At 56.7% G+C, this 19,404-nt stretch overlaps 2 protein-coding genes across 4 annotated transcripts in view; both read right to left on the bottom strand.

The window, feature by feature from the left end:
* Nucleotides 1–5,097: 5,097 nt before the first annotated feature.
* On the bottom strand, nucleotides 5,098–19,386 carry TMEM39B (transmembrane protein 39B). 2 transcript variants are annotated; one of them, XM_069035842.1, is made up of 9 exons: nucleotides 19,339–19,386; nucleotides 11,808–11,995; nucleotides 8,924–9,143; nucleotides 8,563–8,646; nucleotides 7,814–7,968; nucleotides 6,745–7,081; nucleotides 6,174–6,361; nucleotides 5,720–5,840; nucleotides 5,098–5,486 (listed from the first exon to the last, which is right to left on the bottom strand). In XM_069035842.1, exons 2-9 carry the CDS (start codon nucleotides 11,933–11,935, stop codon nucleotides 5,250–5,252), a joined length of 1,470 nt encoding a protein of 489 aa, XP_068891943.1. In that variant the 5' UTR covers nucleotides 11,936–11,995; nucleotides 19,339–19,386; the 3' UTR covers nucleotides 5,098–5,249. The 2 variants fall into 2 exon arrangements, with proteins under 2 accessions (XP_068891943.1, XP_068891944.1); XM_069035843.1 differs by lacking the exon at nucleotides 19,339–19,386 and adding an exon at nucleotides 13,616–13,668.
* Nucleotides 15,448–19,404, bottom strand: part of KHDRBS1 (KH RNA binding domain containing, signal transduction associated 1) — a 29,393-nt gene continuing 25,436 nt past the window's right edge. Inside the window, exons 10-11 of one of the 2 annotated variants that reach the window (XM_069035847.1) lie at nucleotides 19,339–19,402; nucleotides 15,448–16,435 (exon numbers count right to left, since the gene is read on the bottom strand). The gene's annotated coding sequence lies outside the window, so the exon portion shown is untranslated. The remainder of the gene's footprint in view (nucleotides 16,436–19,338; nucleotides 19,403–19,404) is intronic. The other variant, XM_069035844.1, reaches the window with a different exon arrangement.

Here is a 19,404-nt window from a genome sequence, read left to right as displayed (position 1 = left end):
ACCCTTGGGCTCAGTGTGGGAATGCCCTGCCCTCAGCAGCAGCCCCGAGCCGGGAGAAGCCTCCGGACCCTCAGCCCCCCAAAAAGCAGGAGCCTGGGGGGGGGTGTGGATGCTCCTGGAAAGCTCCCGCTCCTCCCCAGCGCCCTGCGTGCCATCCCCGCCGCTCCGAGCGGTGGATTAGAAACGAGGTCAGAGGTAGATCCCCAAAAGTGATTGGAACCGGGGAATTGCCGCTCCCTGGGGTGAGCCCGGGGGCACATTTGCTCAGTTCCATGCTCTTCCCGCTGAGCTGGAAGAAAGCTGCGGGTGGAGCAGGGAGGGACCTCTGGAATCTCCCCGCAGCGGCGTCGGGGACAGGTCCCACGTGGAGATTTGGGGACCGGAGGCTCGAGGAGGCCGCGGGGTCCTGGGACAGCGGCTGGGGACACGCACGGAGGCCAGGTCCCCCTGTGTGGAACTCGGGAAGGAGCCCCGGGCAGGATGGATGGTGCTGGCGCGGCTGGGAAAGCCGGGAATGCGGGGCGCGGAGGAGGCAGCGCCGGCCGGCAGGAAGCGGGGCCGGGGCAGGAAGGCAGCCACAGCTCCGGGCTCGGCGGAAAAGCGGAGGAAGAGCGGAGGAAAGGCTCGAGGCCACCGTGGTGGTGGCAGGAGGAAGCGTGGCCCGGCCAGGAGCTGTCCCGGTGCACGTTGTCCCCGCGGGGAGGGGATGGGACACGGCCGTGCCCCGCCGTGGGACCGAAACTCGCCCGTTCCCGGCAGAGCCTCCGGCTGCAAACGCCCCTCGTGGGGCTGCAGGTCCTGGCGTGTCCCGGATCAGCCACACCTCGGGACTCGCAGCCTCGTGGGAGATCCCAAAAGCGGCGAACGGGACCCCTGGGACACCCCTTTGGTGGCCGAGGAGGAGGCGCTGCCACTCAGGGGGTGCCTGGCTGGGGTCTGACCAAGGATCCAGAACCTCCAGCGGTGTAGGGTGGGTTTGGGGTTTCTTATGTTCCCTTGGGCTTCCATGAGGAGCTCGGCCTTGGATAGGGCCACCACAGACACCCACCTGGGGGGCGGGCGACCTTCCCGACACTGCCCCCCTCTTCTCCACAACTTTTTGGGAAACATCCCAACGCTCTCCAGAGCCTCCATTCGCCACCTTTCAGTCCTCAGGCACCTCCAGCCCAGATCACGGGGAATATTCAGCTGTGGGAGCCGTGTCCGCCATGCCGGGGGTGGCACCTCGATGTCCCCCAGCCCGGAGCGAAGGGACTGGAGCGCCGGGAGCCGCCGTCCCTCCTCCTGCCGGCTGGGGAACGGAGGTTTCAATATTTATAGCGGCTGCCGGGGGAAAATAGCAGCGGAAGCGGAGGGGGGACCACGGGCGGGAGGGTCCATCTGGCCCCCGCGCTCGGTGTCACCATCTGGTCCCCACGGGAGCCGCTGCCGGGGGGGCCCGGGGTGCTGCAGGCACTGTCCCCGCTCCCGTGCACCGGGGCCACGAGTTTGGTGGCCTCAGGTGACGGGAGAGGCTGCGGGGGTGGCTCGGGGGTCTGCCCGATCCTTGCTCCAGCTCCTGGTCCCCATCGTGGACTTGTTTGGACGAGGAAATGAGGACGTGCGTGTAATTGCTAATGAGGATGCGCGTATGCTAATTGAGGGCTCGTAATTACGGCAGGACGGGGCCTCGTGGGCCGTGGCCTGCCCCGGTTTTGGCCGGGTGAGCCCTGGGCAAGGTCAGGGTTGTTGTGGCCAGCACGGCTCAGTTCAGCATCTCCAGAATTTGGGTGTCCCAAGGGGACCCCGCGGCTCTGGGGCTGGGGGAGAGCAGGGCCCGGGTGCTGCTCAGGGGTCCCTCAGCCCGGGGGATGCTGACAGGATCAGCACTGGGATGTTTTTGCCCCTGATCTCACCCCAAACCGGCTGCAGTGTGAGGTGACAGCGAGCAAACGAGTCCTTAATTAACCACTTTGGGGATTTGGCTTCATTAATGTAAAAAAATATTTATTAGGGAGGAATTACAGCTGCCAGGTACAGGGTGGCACAGCCCAGGTGGGATCACCTTTGGTTTTGGGGGATGCTCCTGTCCCTTCCCACCTTCTTGCCCCACATCAGGAGCTGCTGGATGTTGGATTTGGCAGTGAACAAGCCAGGGATGGGCTGGGGGTTTGGGATGGATGAGGAGGAGCTGGGAGGTGTCCGACAGGTCCTCATGAGGGGGTTGAGCTGCAGGATCATCCAGAAATCCGGGATCCAACAGTCCTTCATCTGTGCCAAACTGGGCTGGGAGCAATCAGGAATTGGCTGCTTGGAGGTCCCAGGAACTGGGATAAGGGTGGGAGCCGTGGCCTCCCAGGAATGTTGGGACGGGCTTTTAAGGGAAATCAGCCACTTTCCCATCAGCTGCATCTGCTGGGAAGCGTGAGGGGATTCCCGGCGGGCAGCAGGAGGATGAAGCTTTTCCCAATTTTGGGTGTGCACAAGGAGGGCTCAGCCCGAGCGATGCTGAGCCCATGGAGGGAATTTCTGCCGGGAATTTTGCTCCAGCGTGGCCGCTATTCTGGGGTGCTGTGCTTGGGGACACGCCAGGATGTGTCTTGGCAGATGTGAGCTCCCTGTCCCCCCTGCCCTCCTGCCCGGGGGACCCCAGGCTCGGGTGGGATCGGCCATAATTCCTGCACTTTGATGTCCGTCACCTCCTCCCGAGGGATCCTCGTTACCTGCAGCAAACCTGCCCCTGGCATCTGGCTGCTAATCCCGGGATTAGCGGGCGTGGGGAGCACGGCAGATGGAGCCCAGCCAGCCCGGGACCCCCGGCGTGCAGCTCGTGGCTTTGGGTTGCCCGGGACCCCCGGGGTCACCAACCTGAGTTCCCAGCGGAGCCACCTCCGTGGTGCTCCCAGGGGAATTCCCACCGGGATCTCCCCTGGGACATCATCCCTGCCCGGAGGCCCTGGGAAAGCCCCGGTTCAAGGGAAATGAAACGTGTCACTGCTGCCGGTGACAGCTCTTCCCAGCTGCGGGAACAGCATTTCTGGGAAGCCAAGAATCCCCGGGTCCACCCCGAAATATCCGCGGCGCTCTCGCGGTGGGAAAGAGGGAAGGAGAAGAGGAAATGGCTGCACTTCTCCATCCTGTGCCCCCGCCAAATCCATCTCCCTCATTCCCGGGATCCCGGCCAGGCAGGAGGGGAATAAAGGACATGCCCCCAGGGCTGCGTGCCGCGGGGTCTCTGCCCCCCAATTCCGAGCCAGGCCCCCCGCCCTGTGGCCGAGTGCCCCACAGGGCCCCACAGGGTGCGTGCTAACCCCAGGGTCCCCGCTCAATGGGAGGAAGGAAATCCTCATCCTCGGGAAAGGCTGGACACGGCCGTTTCCTCCCGCCGCGCTGGGGAGGGGGCCGGGGCCCCCAAATCACCCCCCGCCCCATCCCGGCTGGAATCCCCGGCCGGAGGCTGGATTTGGTCCTGGTGGGGTCACACGGGAAACAGGGACAGGCTGGGGGGGCCTCTCTGTGCCCCCCCAAACCCGCAGGACCCTCCGGGGGGGGGGGGGGCTCGGGGGGTTCCCGCAGCCGCTCCAAGCAGCGGAGCCCCTCGGTGATCCCGGGAGTGGAGCGATCCCAGCTCCGTGCCTGTCCCGGTCCCGGTCCGGGTGTGGGGTGGGGGCGCGGGGGGAACACAATCCCGCGGGCTCGGCCGCGTCTGGCTCCCCTCCAGCCCTCGCTATTCCCGCTGCTCCTTCCTCTTCCTCGGTCTTCGCCCCGCTGACGGCAGCGCTGAGGAGCGGCGGCGGCTTCGCTCCCGGTGGCCTTTGGTTCCGCCGTGTCCCCGCCATGTCCCCGCCGTCCCTCGGGGCTCTGCCGGGCACCGACGCCCCTTTTTCCCTCCCCAGTGCCACGGGCGATGCTGCCGCTGGTGCCGGTCTCTGTCCTGGTCCCGATTCCGATCCCACTCCCGGTCCCGGTTCTCCCGGACCCTCTCCGGTGCTTGATCTCCGCTTTCAGTGGCGATAACTGCCCGGTGCGGCCGGGGCTGAATCGGGAGCGGTGTCGGAACCGCGACCGGGACCGGGATCTGCACGGGGACCTGGACCGGGATCAGAAAAGGGATCAGAATCGGGATGGGAATCGGGACCGAGACCGGGATCAGAATCGGGATTGGGATCGAGATTGGGATCGAGACTGGGATCGGGATCGGGATTGGGATCGAGACTGGGATCGAGACTGGGATCGGGACTGGGATCGGGATCGGGATCGGGACCGGGAGCGCGCGCGCCGGGCGCCCCCTGGCGGCCGCGTGGCCCTGCCGGAACAAAGGCCGGACCCGGGACCCCCCCGAACCCCTCGGGACCCCATTTAGGACCCCCGGAACCCCTTTTGGGACCCCCTCGGGACTCTCCCGCGGGTAGGGGGAGCCTGAAGCCCCCGGAGCGGCCGCACGGGCGCTGCTCCCGGCAGCGGGGACGGTCCCGCTGCCCCCGGGCCGGGGCACTCGGGGGATGCGCCGTGTCCCTTCCTCCTCCTCCTCCTTCTCTCCTCCTCCTCCTCCTCCTTCTCCTTCTCCTTCTCCTCCTTCTCCTCCTTCTCTTTCTCCTTCTCCTTCTCCTTCTCCTTCTCCTTCTCCTTCTCCTTCTCCTTCTCCTTCTCCTTCTCCTTCTCCTTCTCCTTCTCCTTCTCCTTCTCCTTCTCCTTCTCCCTTCTCCTTCTCCTTCTCCCTTCTCCTTCTCCTCCTCCTCCTCCTCCTCCTTCTCCTCCTCCCCCCGTGTCCCCCATCCCCAGGGGACCCCTCGAACCAGGGCTCTGCAAGCCGGGGGCTGCAGCAGCTGGAGCTCAGCAATTTAAAAATAAAACATTTTAGAGAAATAACATCACCTTTCCCTCCACAGAGCACGGAGAGGGGGCACAGGACCCCCAGAAGGATGGGAGGAGGGTTCAGCTCCTCCTAAAGGAACCCAGCTGGGAGCTTTAGCTCACCTTTAACTCTCACCTTCCTCCTCCCACTCCATCCCTGCCAAACCTCAGCACCATTAACAAATCCCTCCCCACACCCAAACAGCAGCAAACTTTTTGTGGAGGTGGATTCAAACAACAAACACACGAACAACTTGTTGGGAGTAAAAAAATAGTTTTTTTTTTCCTTTTAATTACATCAGTTATCAAAGAAAACGACAACAAAAAAAAAAGCAGTGGTAACAAAAATACAAAGCTCTGAGGGTTTCTCGTTTTTGTTTGTTCTGTAATAAGCTGAGAGCATCAGTGCAATTGTTTTAATTTAACTTCTGCTCTGAGTCCCTGCTGGCAGCATAGGAGTAGGCTTTGCCCAGCACCAGCCGGTCCCGCAGCAGCTTGAAGAAGGCGTAGTAATTGCTGAAGAGGATCAGAGCCAGGGAGATCGTCTGGTGCCACTTCTCTGAGGAAATCAGCGAGTAGAGCTGGTAGAAGATGACTGCTCCCTCCAGCAGGATCAAGATGTTGAGGATTCGCAGTGGTTTGCTGAAAAAGAACTGTGGGAGAGCACGGTGAGGCACTGGGAAAGGGGTGAAACCTTTGAGTGAGGCAGAGGACTGGGAGGATTCCTCTGGGGATGCATTGACTGGCTCTGGATGCAGTCACCCTTGAGACCCCAGGATTCCCCCAGCCTGGGCACTGATCCCCATCTCCATCAGCCTGAGGTGCTGAGGACACGATCCTGCTGTGTTATTTATCCCTGCTCCCCGGGAAGGAGAGGGGAGCTTACGTGGAATCGGAAGTGGGAGACGTCCGAGGGCACGGCCACGTTGTAGTGCCCCACGGCCTTGTAGACATTCTTGCTGTGCTTCACCAGGACCCCCTGAGGCCACATGCACTCCTCAGTCCACCTGCAGGGAACAAGAGAATCCTTAATCCCACCTGCACGGGGCACTGGGCTCTGCTGCCTCCCCACCAGCAGCGAGGAGGAGCACGGGGATTCTGCTCCCAGTTTGGAATTGTCACCACGGCAGTGACAAACTGCAGGTAGCTGTGGCCAGGAGCAGCTGGCACCTTGCCAAAAACCAGCTCTGCTTGGCAGGGGACAGTGCCAGGAGTGTTTGTGCTGTTGGATGTGTCAGCCAACAACTCCGCTCTCACTTTTCCCTGTTTTATTTTACGGCTGAGCTCCCCACCCAGCCAAGGGAAAACTCCAGCCCTAAGCCCAGCAGAGAATTCCTTACTGATGCTGCAGCACGTTGGAGCAGAGGGCTGGATCCACCTTCTGCCAGCAGCCCAGGTGTGCTGCAGCTTTGTGGAGCAGGTCACAGTAGCGGGCAGGGAGCAGGTACTGCATGAGGATCACCGAGGTGCTGATGGAAACCAGCAGGAAGAGCTCGCAGGACCAGCGTTTGTCGTAGTACTGAGTGTTCTGGGGGGGGGACAGCAAGGGGTGACAGGGTTTGGACACTGTGGGACATGTCTGGACAGCCTCACCTGCCCAAGGCATCACAGCACAAAGCACTGGGGCAGGGAGGTAAAACGAGGGCTCTGCACGGAGCTGTTGATGCTGCTTGGAAAGGGGAGAGCCCGTGTGAGATGGGGGATGGAGAATTCCTGCAAAATATTTGGGCCATCATCACCAAAACCGGGGAGACGGCTCCTGATGCTCCCCATGCTCAGCTGATGGAGCAGGGGACAGGGACAGGCTCACCCCTCACCCCCAGACATTCAGAATTCCATTACCACAAGTAAGAACTGTCCTCCCCCAAGGTGCCCCCACAGGCCCAGCGTCGCCTCCCAGCCAGGCCTCACCTTGACAAACCACACAGGCACGAAGGCCACGTAGTAGGCACTGAGCATGGAGCTCACCAGCACCTCCTTCATGCGCCAGTTGAAGTCCATCTTCAGGAACTCCACCTCGTTGCGGATGAGGTCCGGGGACAGGCAGCAGGCGTGGCTGGGCATGGCCTCCATGCCGTACATCTGCCTCGTGTGCTGCTTCCAGGTCTCCTTGAGCACCGTCAGGTAGTCCCTGCCCCGGGTTGTCACCTCCCCCGTGTCCCTGGGGCCGATGTTGGCCACCTGGGCAAAGAGCCCCGCCTTCCGAAAGTCACAGTTCAGCTGCAGGAAGGGGATGTACATCCCGAACCTGGGAAAGCACAAGGCACGGCTGTTGGACCTTAGGAGCTGCATCCCATCCCAACGGGATCACATTCCCATCCCAAATTTCCCTGGAGCCTTGTGGGGCTCTGAGCTGCAGGAGTTCAAGGCTTGCAGCAACCTTGTCTAATAGAAGGTGTCCCTGTCCCGACTGGATGAGCTTTACGGTCCTCCCCCCACCCAAACCAGTCTGGGATTCCATGATTCCAAAGGGAAACTCCCCAAAAGAGCTCTGAGCTCAAACACAACCAGCAAATCTCTGTGGATGTTTCCTCCTGCATCTACCAGGGAGGAGGGAGCTATTTCCACTCCAAATATTTCCTTTTGATAGTTAACAAAAAGCAGGAGCTGTTTGAATCCCTCTCCACCTGGCAGAGGAGCCCAGGAACAAAGGGAAAACAAAGCCCTGAGTTCTGTGAGCGCCATGGGAAAAGCACACAACCCTTTTCAGAAGAAATGAGCAGCAATAATGAGTAATAATTAATGCTCACATCAAGCTGAAAGAAGGGTCAGTGTTATGGATGTGTGCTGCCACTAAGGAATGTGACAAAGGAGGAGGGAGAGGTGCAGGGAAAACTCTGTCACCACGGGCAGGGACACTTTCCACAAGCCCAGGGTGCTCCAAGACTTGGGGAATTCCAGCTCAGAACCCCACGGGGCTGCAGGGAGCCTCCCCCTGGATTTAGGGTGGATCCCCCAGCCCTGAGCCAGGGATACTCACGGGTAGCACAGGAAGAGGAGGTTGAGGAAGGAGTAGGTTCTGAAGAGGTGGATGATGGAGCGACACAAACTCCAGCCCGTGCCTGTGAGGACGGCGAAGCGAGTGACCACCAGGAAGATGGAGCGTGGCAGGGAGACTTTGCCACTCTGGGAAGCCTGTGGGACACAGGAGAGAGCTGGGCAGAGCTGGGCATTCCCTCTTCTTCAAGGAGAAATCTCAATGTGTACATTCATAAGTAGGAAGGAAGTGCCAGTGACAAGTTGACATGAGGACACGGAGGCTTTCTGTGGAATCTGGGCTCTCCAAAATCTCTGGAATCATTCCTCAAGCTGGAGTGAGGAGAGTTTCTAGTTAAGGTCTGGTAGTCACCAGTGCCCAGCCCACTCTCCTGGCACTGCTCACTATGGGATGCTTCCACAGTGAGCAGACACCCACCTGCCCTGGCTCTTCCCTGGGGAAAGCTGGAGTGATGGAGAGAGCAGGGAAAGAGCCAGATGGGAGGAGAGAAGCCCAATCACTACAGTTTAGCTGAGACAGGAATTCAGGGAGAGTCACAGAGGGACACAGAGCCAGCGGGAGCAGCGGTTTGGGGCGCTCGGTTCTGTTCTCTGCTCCTCCCACTGGAAACCACGCCTGGAATTCTGACTTGGGAGTATCACAGAGGTTTTCAGGGAAGGATGGAGGAGTTTGGAATGGCAGAAGGGACACAGAGCTTTACAAATCTCCTGGAAGGACAGCTCTGACTTTACCTCCTTGACGATAGCACCGATGAGCCGCCGTGCCAGGACGATGGTCGTCACCGTCAGCACGTTGAAGTCAATGAGGTGAAAGTTCTGTGGGGACAAAACCAAAATGATTCCATTTCCCTGAAGCACCAGGAACCCACAATCAACACAGAAACTCCCAAATTATTCTCTTCTCCTCGGACTCTTTTCCAAGAGAATGCCAAGCAGGCAGCCAGAGCCCAAAACATGGAAAACAAGGAGCTGCAGAAGCAGCACTGAAGGGATGTAGAGTCAGCTGTAATTTTTAATCAAACCTATCTCGAAAAGTTTATGATCAGTGATCCAAGAGACAGCCTGGGAGTGCCAGCTGCCCTTTGGTGCTTACCAGGGACGTGTGAGAAGGAGGATGGGAGGGTGGGTACCACCACACCGTCTTGTAGATGTTGATGTAGTGGACGAAGAGGGCGACGAGGTGGCAGAAGAAGAGCTGCAGCTCGAACAGGACGCTCCTCTCCACGGGCAGCTCGGGGATCTTGCAGTGCCGCAGGGGGACGACTGTCTGAGCTGCCAGAGGGGGGCTGGACAGGCCTGTCCCTGAGCCACTCCTGCCAGGGGAAGCCAACAGCCAGGGGTGAACAGGGGAAACGTTCTCCAGCTCCCCCCCACAGGTCTAAGATTGATTAGGGAACTCCAGCCATCAAGAGCTGGCACAAATCACCGATATCAGCACGCCAGGGTGACTCTTCAGGCAGATGTGAGCAGGGATTTGCTCACACACAGCAATATTTGGGCCCAGGCCAGCCACCAGCACCAGGACATTTGATATTAAATCCCCTGCGTTGATCAGGTTCAAACCCAGGGTTGTGTTGTGCTGCTCGAGGGACAAGCAGTGGCTCTCTTAATTAATTGGAAGCTTTCAGACCTCAAGTTGATATTTACATATTTAAGAGTGCTTGAACATGAAAGGCAGAGCAATTACACACAAGCCCTTGTTCATTCTTCACCTTCTGTTCACCTGAGGAGGAAAAACGAGTTTAGCCAGAGGTGCCCATTCCTGTGTGAGCACATCCCAGACTGATCCTCTGAATCAAAGGGAATTAATATCTCCCAGATTTATCTGCAATCTCTAAATAACAACAGGCAAAGGAATCTGGGTGTGGGCCTCAAAGGAACTGCAGAGCATGAACTGCTACTGTAAATCCCCAAATGAGATCCCAGACTTGGCTGCAGAAGTGCTGATCCAGGGGGATGCAGGAGGATGGGGCCGTGGTTTAAAACACGAGGTGGAGAACCTAAAATAAGGCCGTGAGTGAGGGGAAAACCTGAGCTCTCTGAAACTCCCAGATTCCCAAATTCATGGTGATTCAACTCCTCAGGATTGATAAATCATGGGATCACAGAATGGTTTGGGCTGCAAGGGACATTAAGGATCATCCAGGGCATGGGCAGGGACACCTTCCCTTATCCCAGGCTGCTCCAAGCCCTGTCTAACCCAGCCTTGGACACTTCCAGGGATCCAGGGGCAGCCACAGCTTCTCTGGGAATTCCATTCCAGCCCCTCCCCACCCTCCCAGGGAAGGATTTCTCCCTAAAATCCTACCTAACCCTGCCCTCTGGCAGTGGGAAGCCATTCCCTGTGTCCTGTCACTTCATACCCTTGCAAAAAAGCACGGCTCTGGCTCACTCGGAGGTGAGCTGGGGTGTGATCTGTGCATTCCCTGCCTTGGGATAAGGCCCTGGGAGGGTGCTTTCCCAGGAAAGGTGGATTGCTCCACCTTCTGTGCCCTTGCAATGACTTGTCTGGATAACTGTATCCCTACAAATTCCCTGGCTCAGGGCCCTCAGCAGGGAGTGTGCTGAGACAGACCCAACATTTTCTTTGCAGAGTAAATAAAGCACCTCCTGTTTATGCTGCTGCTGCTCCCTCCTCCTCTGCCTCAGTGACAGAATCCAGCTGGATTTGATCCTAAAAAAACCCCACAGAGCCACATCACCTGAGCTAAACTCTGCCTGACACCAAGTTCAGGGCGCAGGAGATGCAACAACCCGAGCTGGGCTTTGGATATAAAATTGTCTCTATTTTTATTTCTCATTCCATGGTCACTGAAGGGTTTGAACTCTCCTGGGAGCCCATCCTGAAGGGTCTCAGGGACACCCATCCTAATTACAAGGGACAAAGAAGGATGTGGGAAAAGGAAGCTGGGAGTTAACAACCTGCTGAGCCACAGGAAAGCGAGCTGGGAATGGTTTTAATCTGCCAGAGGGCTGGGTTAGACGGGATTTGGGGAAGAAACCCCTCCCTGTGAGGAGCTGGAATGGATTTCCCAGAGAAGCTGTGGCTGCTCCATCCTTGGAAGCGTCCCAGGATGGGCTGGAACAACCTGGGATAGGGGAAGGTGGTGGGGAATGGGATGAGCTCTAAGGTCAGGGAATGGGATGAGCTTTAAGGTCAGGGAATGGGATGAGCTGTAAGGTCGGGGAATGGGATGAGCTTTAAGATCAAGGAATGGGATGAGCTTTAAGATCAAGGAACAGGATGAGCTCTAAGGCCAAGGAACGGGATGAGCTCTAAGGTCAAGGAATGGGATGAGCTTTAAGATCAAGGAATGGGATGAGCTCTAAGGTTGGGGAATGGGATGAGCTTTAAGGTTGGGGAATGGGATAAGCTCTAAGATCAAGGAATGGGATGAGCTTTAAGATCAAGGAACAGGATGAGCTCTAAGGCCAAGGAACGGGATGAGCTTTAAGGTCGGGGAATGGGATGAGCTTTAAGGTTGGGGAATGGGATGAGCTTTAAGGCCAAGGAACGGGATGAGCTTTAAGGCCAAGGAATAGGATGAGCTTTAAGGTCGGGGAATGGGATGAGCTTTAAGGCCAAGGAATGGGATGAGCTTTAAGGCTGGGGAATGGGATGAGCTCTAAGATCAAGGAACGGGATGAGCTCTAAGGTCAGGGAATGGGATGAGCTCTAAGGTCAGGGAATGGGATGAGCTCTAAGATCAAGGAATGGGATGAGCTCTAAGATCAAGGAACGGGATGAGCTCTAAGGCCAAGGAATGGGATGAGCTCTAAGCTTGGGGAACGGGATGAGCTCTAAGGCCAAGGAATGGGATGAGCTCTAAGGCCAAGGAACGGGATGAGCTCTAAGGCCAAGGAACGGGATGAGCTCTAAGGCCAAGGAACAGGATGAGCTCTAGGGTCCTCCCCACCCAAGCCATTCCACGCCAGAGGTGTCCCCAGCTGTCCCTGGAGCCGGGATCAGCCCGTACCTGGTCCGGGAGCGCACGCCGGTGACGGAGGAGCCCGAGGAGTGTCCGGAGGCCCCGGCGGCCCCGGGCTCGCACAGGGGGTTCCGGCAGTAGGAGGTTCTGTTGGGACCCCGGCGTCCCCCGGCCATTCCCAGGAGCTTGGGGGGGATTCCTGGCTGCTCACTGCGGGCTGGGCTCAGCCCTCACCACTGCAGGGAGACATTGAGTGTTTATTAATTAGCATTTATTCATGAATTAGCATTTACTCAATCATTTGTTGATCATTCCAGGCCTCTCCATCACCGCCCCGACCCGTTGCTCCAGGATAATCCAATTTTCTCCACCTTTTTTTTTCCCCAGGGAGCTCCAAGCTTGCTGAGGTGCTGGGAATTCATCACTTTATACAAGGAACTCCATCTGCATCCCTGTGGTGTCATCCCTGTTTTCCAGGCAGGGACACTCAAGAGATGCTCAAAAACCGGTCCCAAGGACTCGGGAATTTGGGATGTTTTGGTGCATTTTACCCAGTTTTGCGTTGGAATTGAAGGTTACAGCTCTTTAGAATTAATATTTATTGTTGGCTCTTTAAGATGGGATAAAACACCACGTTTTTAGGGTATTTGTTGTTTTGTGTTTTGATGGCACTGAGGTCAATGGGGTGTCAGCTCAAATTTAGCTTTTCCAGTGCTTGCTTGCCACACATAGAACTCATCCCAAGGTGTTCCCAACTTTCCCTGGGTCCTGTTTAACCACAGGAGAACCCACACAACACGAAATGATAAAAACCCCCCATTTCCAAGTGAAATCTTGAGCTGTGAGGGAAACTCAGGGCAGACCAATGACTGAACATTCCTTTTCCTGGTGGGTCATTTCCAGCTTGCACCGCTTTGGAATTTGCATCTGGAGCAACAAAATATGTGCTGAAGGTTTAGAGACTGATCTTAAAGGAGTTTTAAAGCTGATGCTGAGCTCGGGAGTTCTCCAAAAACCCCATCCTAGAGCTGGATCTTGAGGGACACCTGGGAGCTGCTGGTTTGGGGGATGGTTTTTGGGAACTGCTGGAGCTCTGGGAGCTCCGAGGAAGCTCTGAAGGAGCAGTGGAAGCTGTGAAGGCACAGACCTGGCGGATTTGGGGTCCACAGAGGTGCGGGAAGGAGCCACAAAAGCTCCAGGTGGAAAATGGGAAATGTGGGGGTACAGTAGGGGCTGTAAAGGGAAATCTGGGGGTACAAATGGGGGCCAAAGGGGCTCTGGGGGAGCAGCCGGGGCTGTAAAAGGGAAATGTGGGAGCACAAGTCGGGGCTGCAGGAGAACACTGGGGGCCACAGGGGCTCTGGGGGAGCTGTGAGAGGGCAATTTGGGGGCACAAGTGAGGGCTGAGGGGGCCCCGTGGGCTCTGAGGGTGCCCCGTGGGCTCTGAGGGTCCGGCCAGGGCTGCAGCGAGACCCCCGAGGGCTTTGAAGACCCCACCGAGGTACTCGGGACTCGCAGGGGAGAGCCACGGAGGGCTCCGGGGGGGGGCTCCGTGAGCACTCCCCGAGGCCGCGGCGGGACGCGGGGCTCTGAGGGGCTCAGGGGCTCTGAGGGGCTCTGAGGGGCTCAGGGGCTCTGAGGGGCTCTGAGGGGCTCTGAGGGGCTCAGGGGCTCCGGGCGAGGCCGCGGCGCGGGAGCCGCCCCCCTCACCGCGGCGGGGCGGGGCGAGCCGCGGGGCTCTCCCGCGCTCCGCCCGCCGCCCGGGCCGCTCCCCCCGGCTGCCGGGCGGGCTCCCCCCCGCCCGTTCCGCCCGTTCCCCCCTCCGGCCGCGCTGCCCCCGGCCCGGCCCCCCTCACCCATCGCCGGCCGCCGCTCCGCCTGCGCCGGGCACAATATGGCGGGCGGGGCGCGACGGCGGCCGGCGCGGGACAAAGCTCCTGAGGGGCGCGAACGCGCTCCGGGCCACGCCCCCCTCAGCCGGGCCACGCCCACCCCGGGGGGCACCGCGGGGTCCCGGTGCCACCTCCCGGTGTCACCTCCCGGTGCCACCCCCCCGAGCCCGTGGAAACGGGAGGAAGCACGGCCGCCAGCCAACAGCACTGCTCGGCAGCCCGTTGTCGCAGGGAATGAGTAATTCCTGGCGCCATCTGCGCGGCGCTCCCCGCTGGAGGAGCTGGCCGGGCTGTGATTCACCTGGATGGGTTTGGGGCGTCTCCACGGAGCGCCCTCGGTGGGTTTTTATTGCAGTTGTTTGCTCGAGTTTGTGGGGGTTGATGCTTCAGCACAGATGGAGTGTTACACGAGGCTGAGAGCCAGGCCTGCCTGGGCTGCAGGGAAAGGCGGCTCTCAAGTGAATGGACTTGCACAGAGGCAAACTTTCCTTCTTTTCTGGTCTTTTTTGGCTGCCCAGGGAGGTTTGGAGTCCCTGTCCCTGGAGGTGTGACTGGTGGGGATGGGTCGCAAGTCTTGGAGGGCTTTTCCAACCTGAATTGATTCTGGGACTGTGCAGAGCCATCAAAAAATCAGGAGTGTCCCGACAGCTGATGTTTGAGAGAATCCTCCAGGAACAACTCTGAAGGTACCAGGACATCCCTAAAAACACGGCCAGGCTCAAATAATGTCAGGTTTGCATCTGGAACGTGATGGATGAACCTTTTTTGGTGGCGAAATGAACACCACAATCCGGAAACAGTTTGTATTTCAGTATTCCAACAGGGATCCAAGGGAGCTCCTGGGATCCAAGGGAGCCTCTGGTGTTCTCCAGCACTACCCCAAACCTGGCAGATTCCCATTTTCCAGTCATAGCAAACAGTGTCTTAACTGTGCTCCTCAACCAGCTCTGGAATCGACTCCTGGGAGATTCATCCCTCTTGGCAAAAGGAGCAAAAGGAGCGTGGAAAAACATTCCCAGAAAAACATATGGCACCCATGGAAGGCTCAACTGAGCAGCCACAGCGAAGCTTGCTGTTCTGTGCTCACTCAAGGGAGCTTCCCGAGGAGGAAAATGAGGAATAACATCTCCATCCCAGATGGGAGCCCCCCATGGACACTGCCCAACCTGCAGGAATTCCTCCCCCTCGCAGCCCACGTCTCATGCAGGATGTTCCAGGTTGATCCATGGCAGGAGAAGCTCCCTGAGCCCTGTTTTCCTCCCCAAAAGCTCCATCTGGATGCATTCCCTGTTCTCCTCTGCCTCTCCCAGCAGGCACAGCACAGCTGCTGCCTCCTCCTCCTCCTCCAGGGCCACTCCAGGGTCTCTCCAGGCTGCAGGAATCACCCTGAGCCCAAGTTTCCTTCAGGAGAGCAGCAGGAGGGGTTAAGGAAGGGAAAAATGCACATTCAAGCTGTTTTTCTTGGCTCTGCTCGTGGCAGATGCTCTCATCCAGATTTCAAATTCATTCTGAATAAAAACCAATCATCTGCTGCGAGAGCTGGGCAGGGAATCCAGCTGTGTCCAAGATGGAATTTTGGAGGGATGCATTAAGGGAAAGCCTCAAACCACTGTGCTTTCAGGGAGGCTGAGGGAGACATAAAATATCCCGGAGAAGCTGTGAAATTCCCAGCCCTGGAATGTTCCTGGAGTGTTGGAGCAACCTGGGGTAGTGGAAGGTGGCCCTGCCATGGAACTGGAGGAGCTTTAAGGTCCCTCCCACCCCCCAGCATTCCCTGAATCCATGATTCCATAGAATAAAGCTTGGAGCCACTTGCTTTATTGAAGTAATCCAAACAGCAACTTGAAACCAGGGGTAAGGAAGGGGCAGGGGATGAGTCTCCTTCCAGGAAAAGCTGCTGGGGAAACCTCTGGCAAGTCCAGCTGGAGTGTTTTCCTTGGATTCACTCCCCCATGGCTGTCCCAAGATCTCACTAAGGACAAAATCCAGGTTTGTGCCAGCTCCAAGCAAGGCCAGGCTGAGGTTTTACAACCCTGGAGGCTGGAAAAGCTGTTCCCACTCAGGGAAAAGGCCTGGGAAGATGGGAATGCTGAGGCACAGAGCAGGAGGATGTTCCCAGAGCCAAGTTTCTCCTGACAAGAACAGTTTTGTTGGGAAACACTTCCAGAGAGGAGACGTGCACAGAGCCAAGAACATCGGGGGCCTTTCTCTGGGTTGGGGTCTTTCCCAAAATCCTACAAATAACAAGATGTGGATGAGGCCTTTGGGAAAGCAGGGAGAGGAAAAGATCCCTGGCACTTGTGAGCAGAATTGCACCTCCAGCAGGAAAGGGAAGGTTATCCAGGTTATTGAGGTGACTCAGACTCCAAAGAATCTCGATCCCTCCCAAATCCCTGCATCACCCCCGGAATGTCTGGCTAATTAGAGCATCTCTGAGAGGCACATCCGATGCTGAGGGGTTATTTTGGGATCTCAAATGAGCTCTGGCAGGCTCCAGGGCTAAAATCTGCCTGGAGAGGGAGGGAGGGAGCTATCTGATCCAGGGCATGTTGGCAAAATACACCCAGCACATCCCCGTTATATTTCGATATATTCCCATTTCCATCCTGCCACAACATTGAAGCGTTTCCCATCACCAGCCCACAAAATGCAAGGCACGAGCTGGGTTATTCCAAAGGCAGCATCACAAGATCCACTTGGGGGAAAAAAAAAAAACAACCAACCCAACTGCATGCTAAGAGATGATCTCTATCAAATCTTTTCCACTTGATATAAAAGCTGTACCTATTAGGAGAGAAATGGGAAAGATTGGTGCATTGCCATAGAAATCGATGTTCCAATTACCCCCTAAATGAAGATGGATTTGATAACCAGGCCACAAATCCAGGCCTGTTATCATTTCCCTTCCAGCAGGATCCGATTTTCAAGTGCAGGAATTCAGGGTAATCTCCCTGCTGCAGCATTCCCACACATTCCTAATGGGCCTGAGATAAGAGGGGCTCGTTTGGGAGCTTCACAATTCCCTATAAAATTCGATTTTTGTTCTTTTATGTGCCCACGTTGGCTTTGGGCTTTTTCAGCATTTCAAGGGTGGATTCCTTTGTAATTTTTATTTATGGAGCTCAGACTTCAGGGATCTCAGACTTTCAGGGATCTCAGACTTCAGGGATTGCTGTTCCCAAAGGAATCCCTCAGGGGGGAATTGTGTCCTTGCTGATGTGATCATCCCCCCCTATCACTCCCATCCATTTATCCAAGTGATTTTTTAGGGAAGCATCTCCTTTGTTCCATCCCTGGAAGTGTTCCAGGCCAGATTGGAGCAATCTGGGCTAGGGAAAGGTGTCCTTGCCCATGGGAATGGGATGAGATTTAAGGTTCCCTCCCAAACCGAAATCATCCTGGGATTCTGAAATGCATCCCAAGATCACTGAGGGAATCCCTCAGGCAGGATTCCATAAAAACTGACCCCAGCAGCCCCATCCCATTCCAGAATCCATCAGTGAGGGATGGAAGGGGTGGAACTGGTGAGGCTGCGGGTTTAAGATGCGAAGCCTGGAATTTTCATGGATTTTAATTCCCACTGAGCCATTCCCAGAGCCTGCTCTGCTCCTGCAGCATCAGGTAACAAATCCCAAGGGTTGGGAAGCACAGAACCTTTCAGACCCCTCCCAAACCTGGAATTTTCATGGATTTTAATTCCCACTGAGCCATTCCCAGAGCCTGCTCTGCTCCTGCAGCATCAGGTACCAAATCCCAAGGGTTGGGAAGCACAGAACCTTTCAGACCCCTCCCAAACCTGGAATTTTCATGGATTTTAATTCCCACTGAGCCATTCCCAGAGCCTGCTCTGCTCCTGCAGCATCAGGTACCAAATCCCAAGGGTTGGGAAGCACAGAACCTTTCAGACCCCTCCCAAACCTGGAATTTTCATGGATTTTAATTCCCACTGAGCCATTCCCAGAGCCTGCTCTGCTCCTGCAGCATCAGGTACCAAATCCCAAGGGTTGGGAAGCACAGAACCTTTCAGACCCCTCCCAAACCTGGAATTTTCATGGATTTTAATTCCCACTGAGCCATTCCCAGAGCCTGCTCTGCTCCTGCAGCATCAGGTACCAAATCCCAAGGGTTGGGAAGCACAGAACCTTTCAGACCCCTCCCAAACCTGGAATTTTCATGGATTTTAATTCCCACTGAGCCATTCCCAGAGCCTGCTCTGCTCCTGCAGCATCAGGTACCAAATCCCAAGGGTTGGGAAGCACAGAACCTTTCAGACCCCTCCCAAACCTGGAATTTTCATGGATTTTAATTCCCACTGAGCCATTCCCAGAGCCTGCTCTGCTCCTGCAGCATCAGGTACCAAATCCCAAGGGTTGGGAAGCACAGAACCTTTCAGACCCCTCCCAAACCTGGAATTTTCATGGATTTTAATTCCCACTGAGCCATTCCCAGAGCCTGCTCTGCTCCTGCAGCATCAGGTACCAAATCCCAAGGGTTGGGAAGCACAGAACCTTTCAGACCCCTCCCAAACCTGGAATTTTCATGGATTTTAATTCCCACTGAGCCATTTCCAGAGCCTGCTCTGCTCCTGCAGCATCGGGTAACAAATCCCAAGGGTTGGGAAGCACAGAACCTTTCAGACCCCTCCCAAACCTGGAATTTTCATGGATTTTAATTCCCCCTGAGCCATTCCCAGAGCCTGCTCTGCTCCTGCAGCATCAGGTACCAAATCCCAAGGGTTGGGAAGCACAGAACCTTTCAGACCCCTCCCAAACCTGGAATTTTCATGGATTTTAATTCCCACTGAGCCATTCCCAGAGCCTGCTCTGCTCCTGCAGCATCAGGTACCAAATCCCAAGGGTTGGGAAGCACAGAACCTTTCAGACCCCTCCCAAACCTGGAATTTTCATGGATTTTAATTCCCACTGAGCCATTTCCAGAGCCTGCTCTGCTCCTGCAGCATCGGGTAACAAATCCCAAGGGTTGGGAAGCACAGAACCTTTCAGACCCCTCCCAAACCTGGAATTTTCATGGATTTTAATTCCCACTGAGCCATTCCCAGAGCCTGCTCTGCTCCTGCAGCATCAGGTACCAAATCCCAAGGGTTGGGAAGCACAGAACCTTTCAGACCCCTCCCAAACCTGGAATTTTCATGGATTTTAATTCCCACTGAGCCATTCCCAGAGCCTGCTCTGCTCCTGCAGCATCGGGTAACAAATCCCAAGGGTTGGGAAGCACAGAACCTTTCAGACCCCTCCCAAACCTGGAATTTTCATGGATTTTAATTCCCACTGAGCCATTCCCAGAGCCTGCTCTGCTCCTGCAGCATCAGGTAACAAATCCCAAGGGTTGGGAAGCACAGAACCTTTCAGGCCCCTCCCAAGCCGAGCCGTAATTCCATGAAATCCAACACCCCCCTGCAGCCTGGAGCACTCCCAAATCCCTGCATCCCAGCTCCAAAGGCACGGATCTCATCCCAAATCCCTTCAAATCCCCTAAAACCTCAGCTCAGGAGCCTCCTCCACGCTGTGACCTCTGCCAGAGCAGCAGGCAGAGAAGCAGCTTCCCTTTTTTTTTTTTTTTTAAATTTTGGGCGTGCAGATCCAAGGAAGAGTTGGAATTTAGCAGCTCAGATGGTGCCACCCCCACGTTGGGGAACTCAAGAAGGGTAAAAATGCCCCAAAACTCACCCAGGTGGCGCTGCCCCTGCTCCTCCTCCTCCTCCTCACCCCGCTGAGTCACGGCCCCAAACTCCT

Source organism: Aphelocoma coerulescens, chromosome 23 (assembly GCF_041296385.1).
Source record: "Aphelocoma coerulescens isolate FSJ_1873_10779 chromosome 23, UR_Acoe_1.0, whole genome shotgun sequence".
Classification (NCBI taxonomy): Eukaryota; Metazoa; Chordata; class Aves; order Passeriformes; family Corvidae; genus Aphelocoma; species Aphelocoma coerulescens.
Note: the sequence above shows the minus strand (reverse complement) of the source record. Positions and strands in the feature narration are given on the sequence as shown.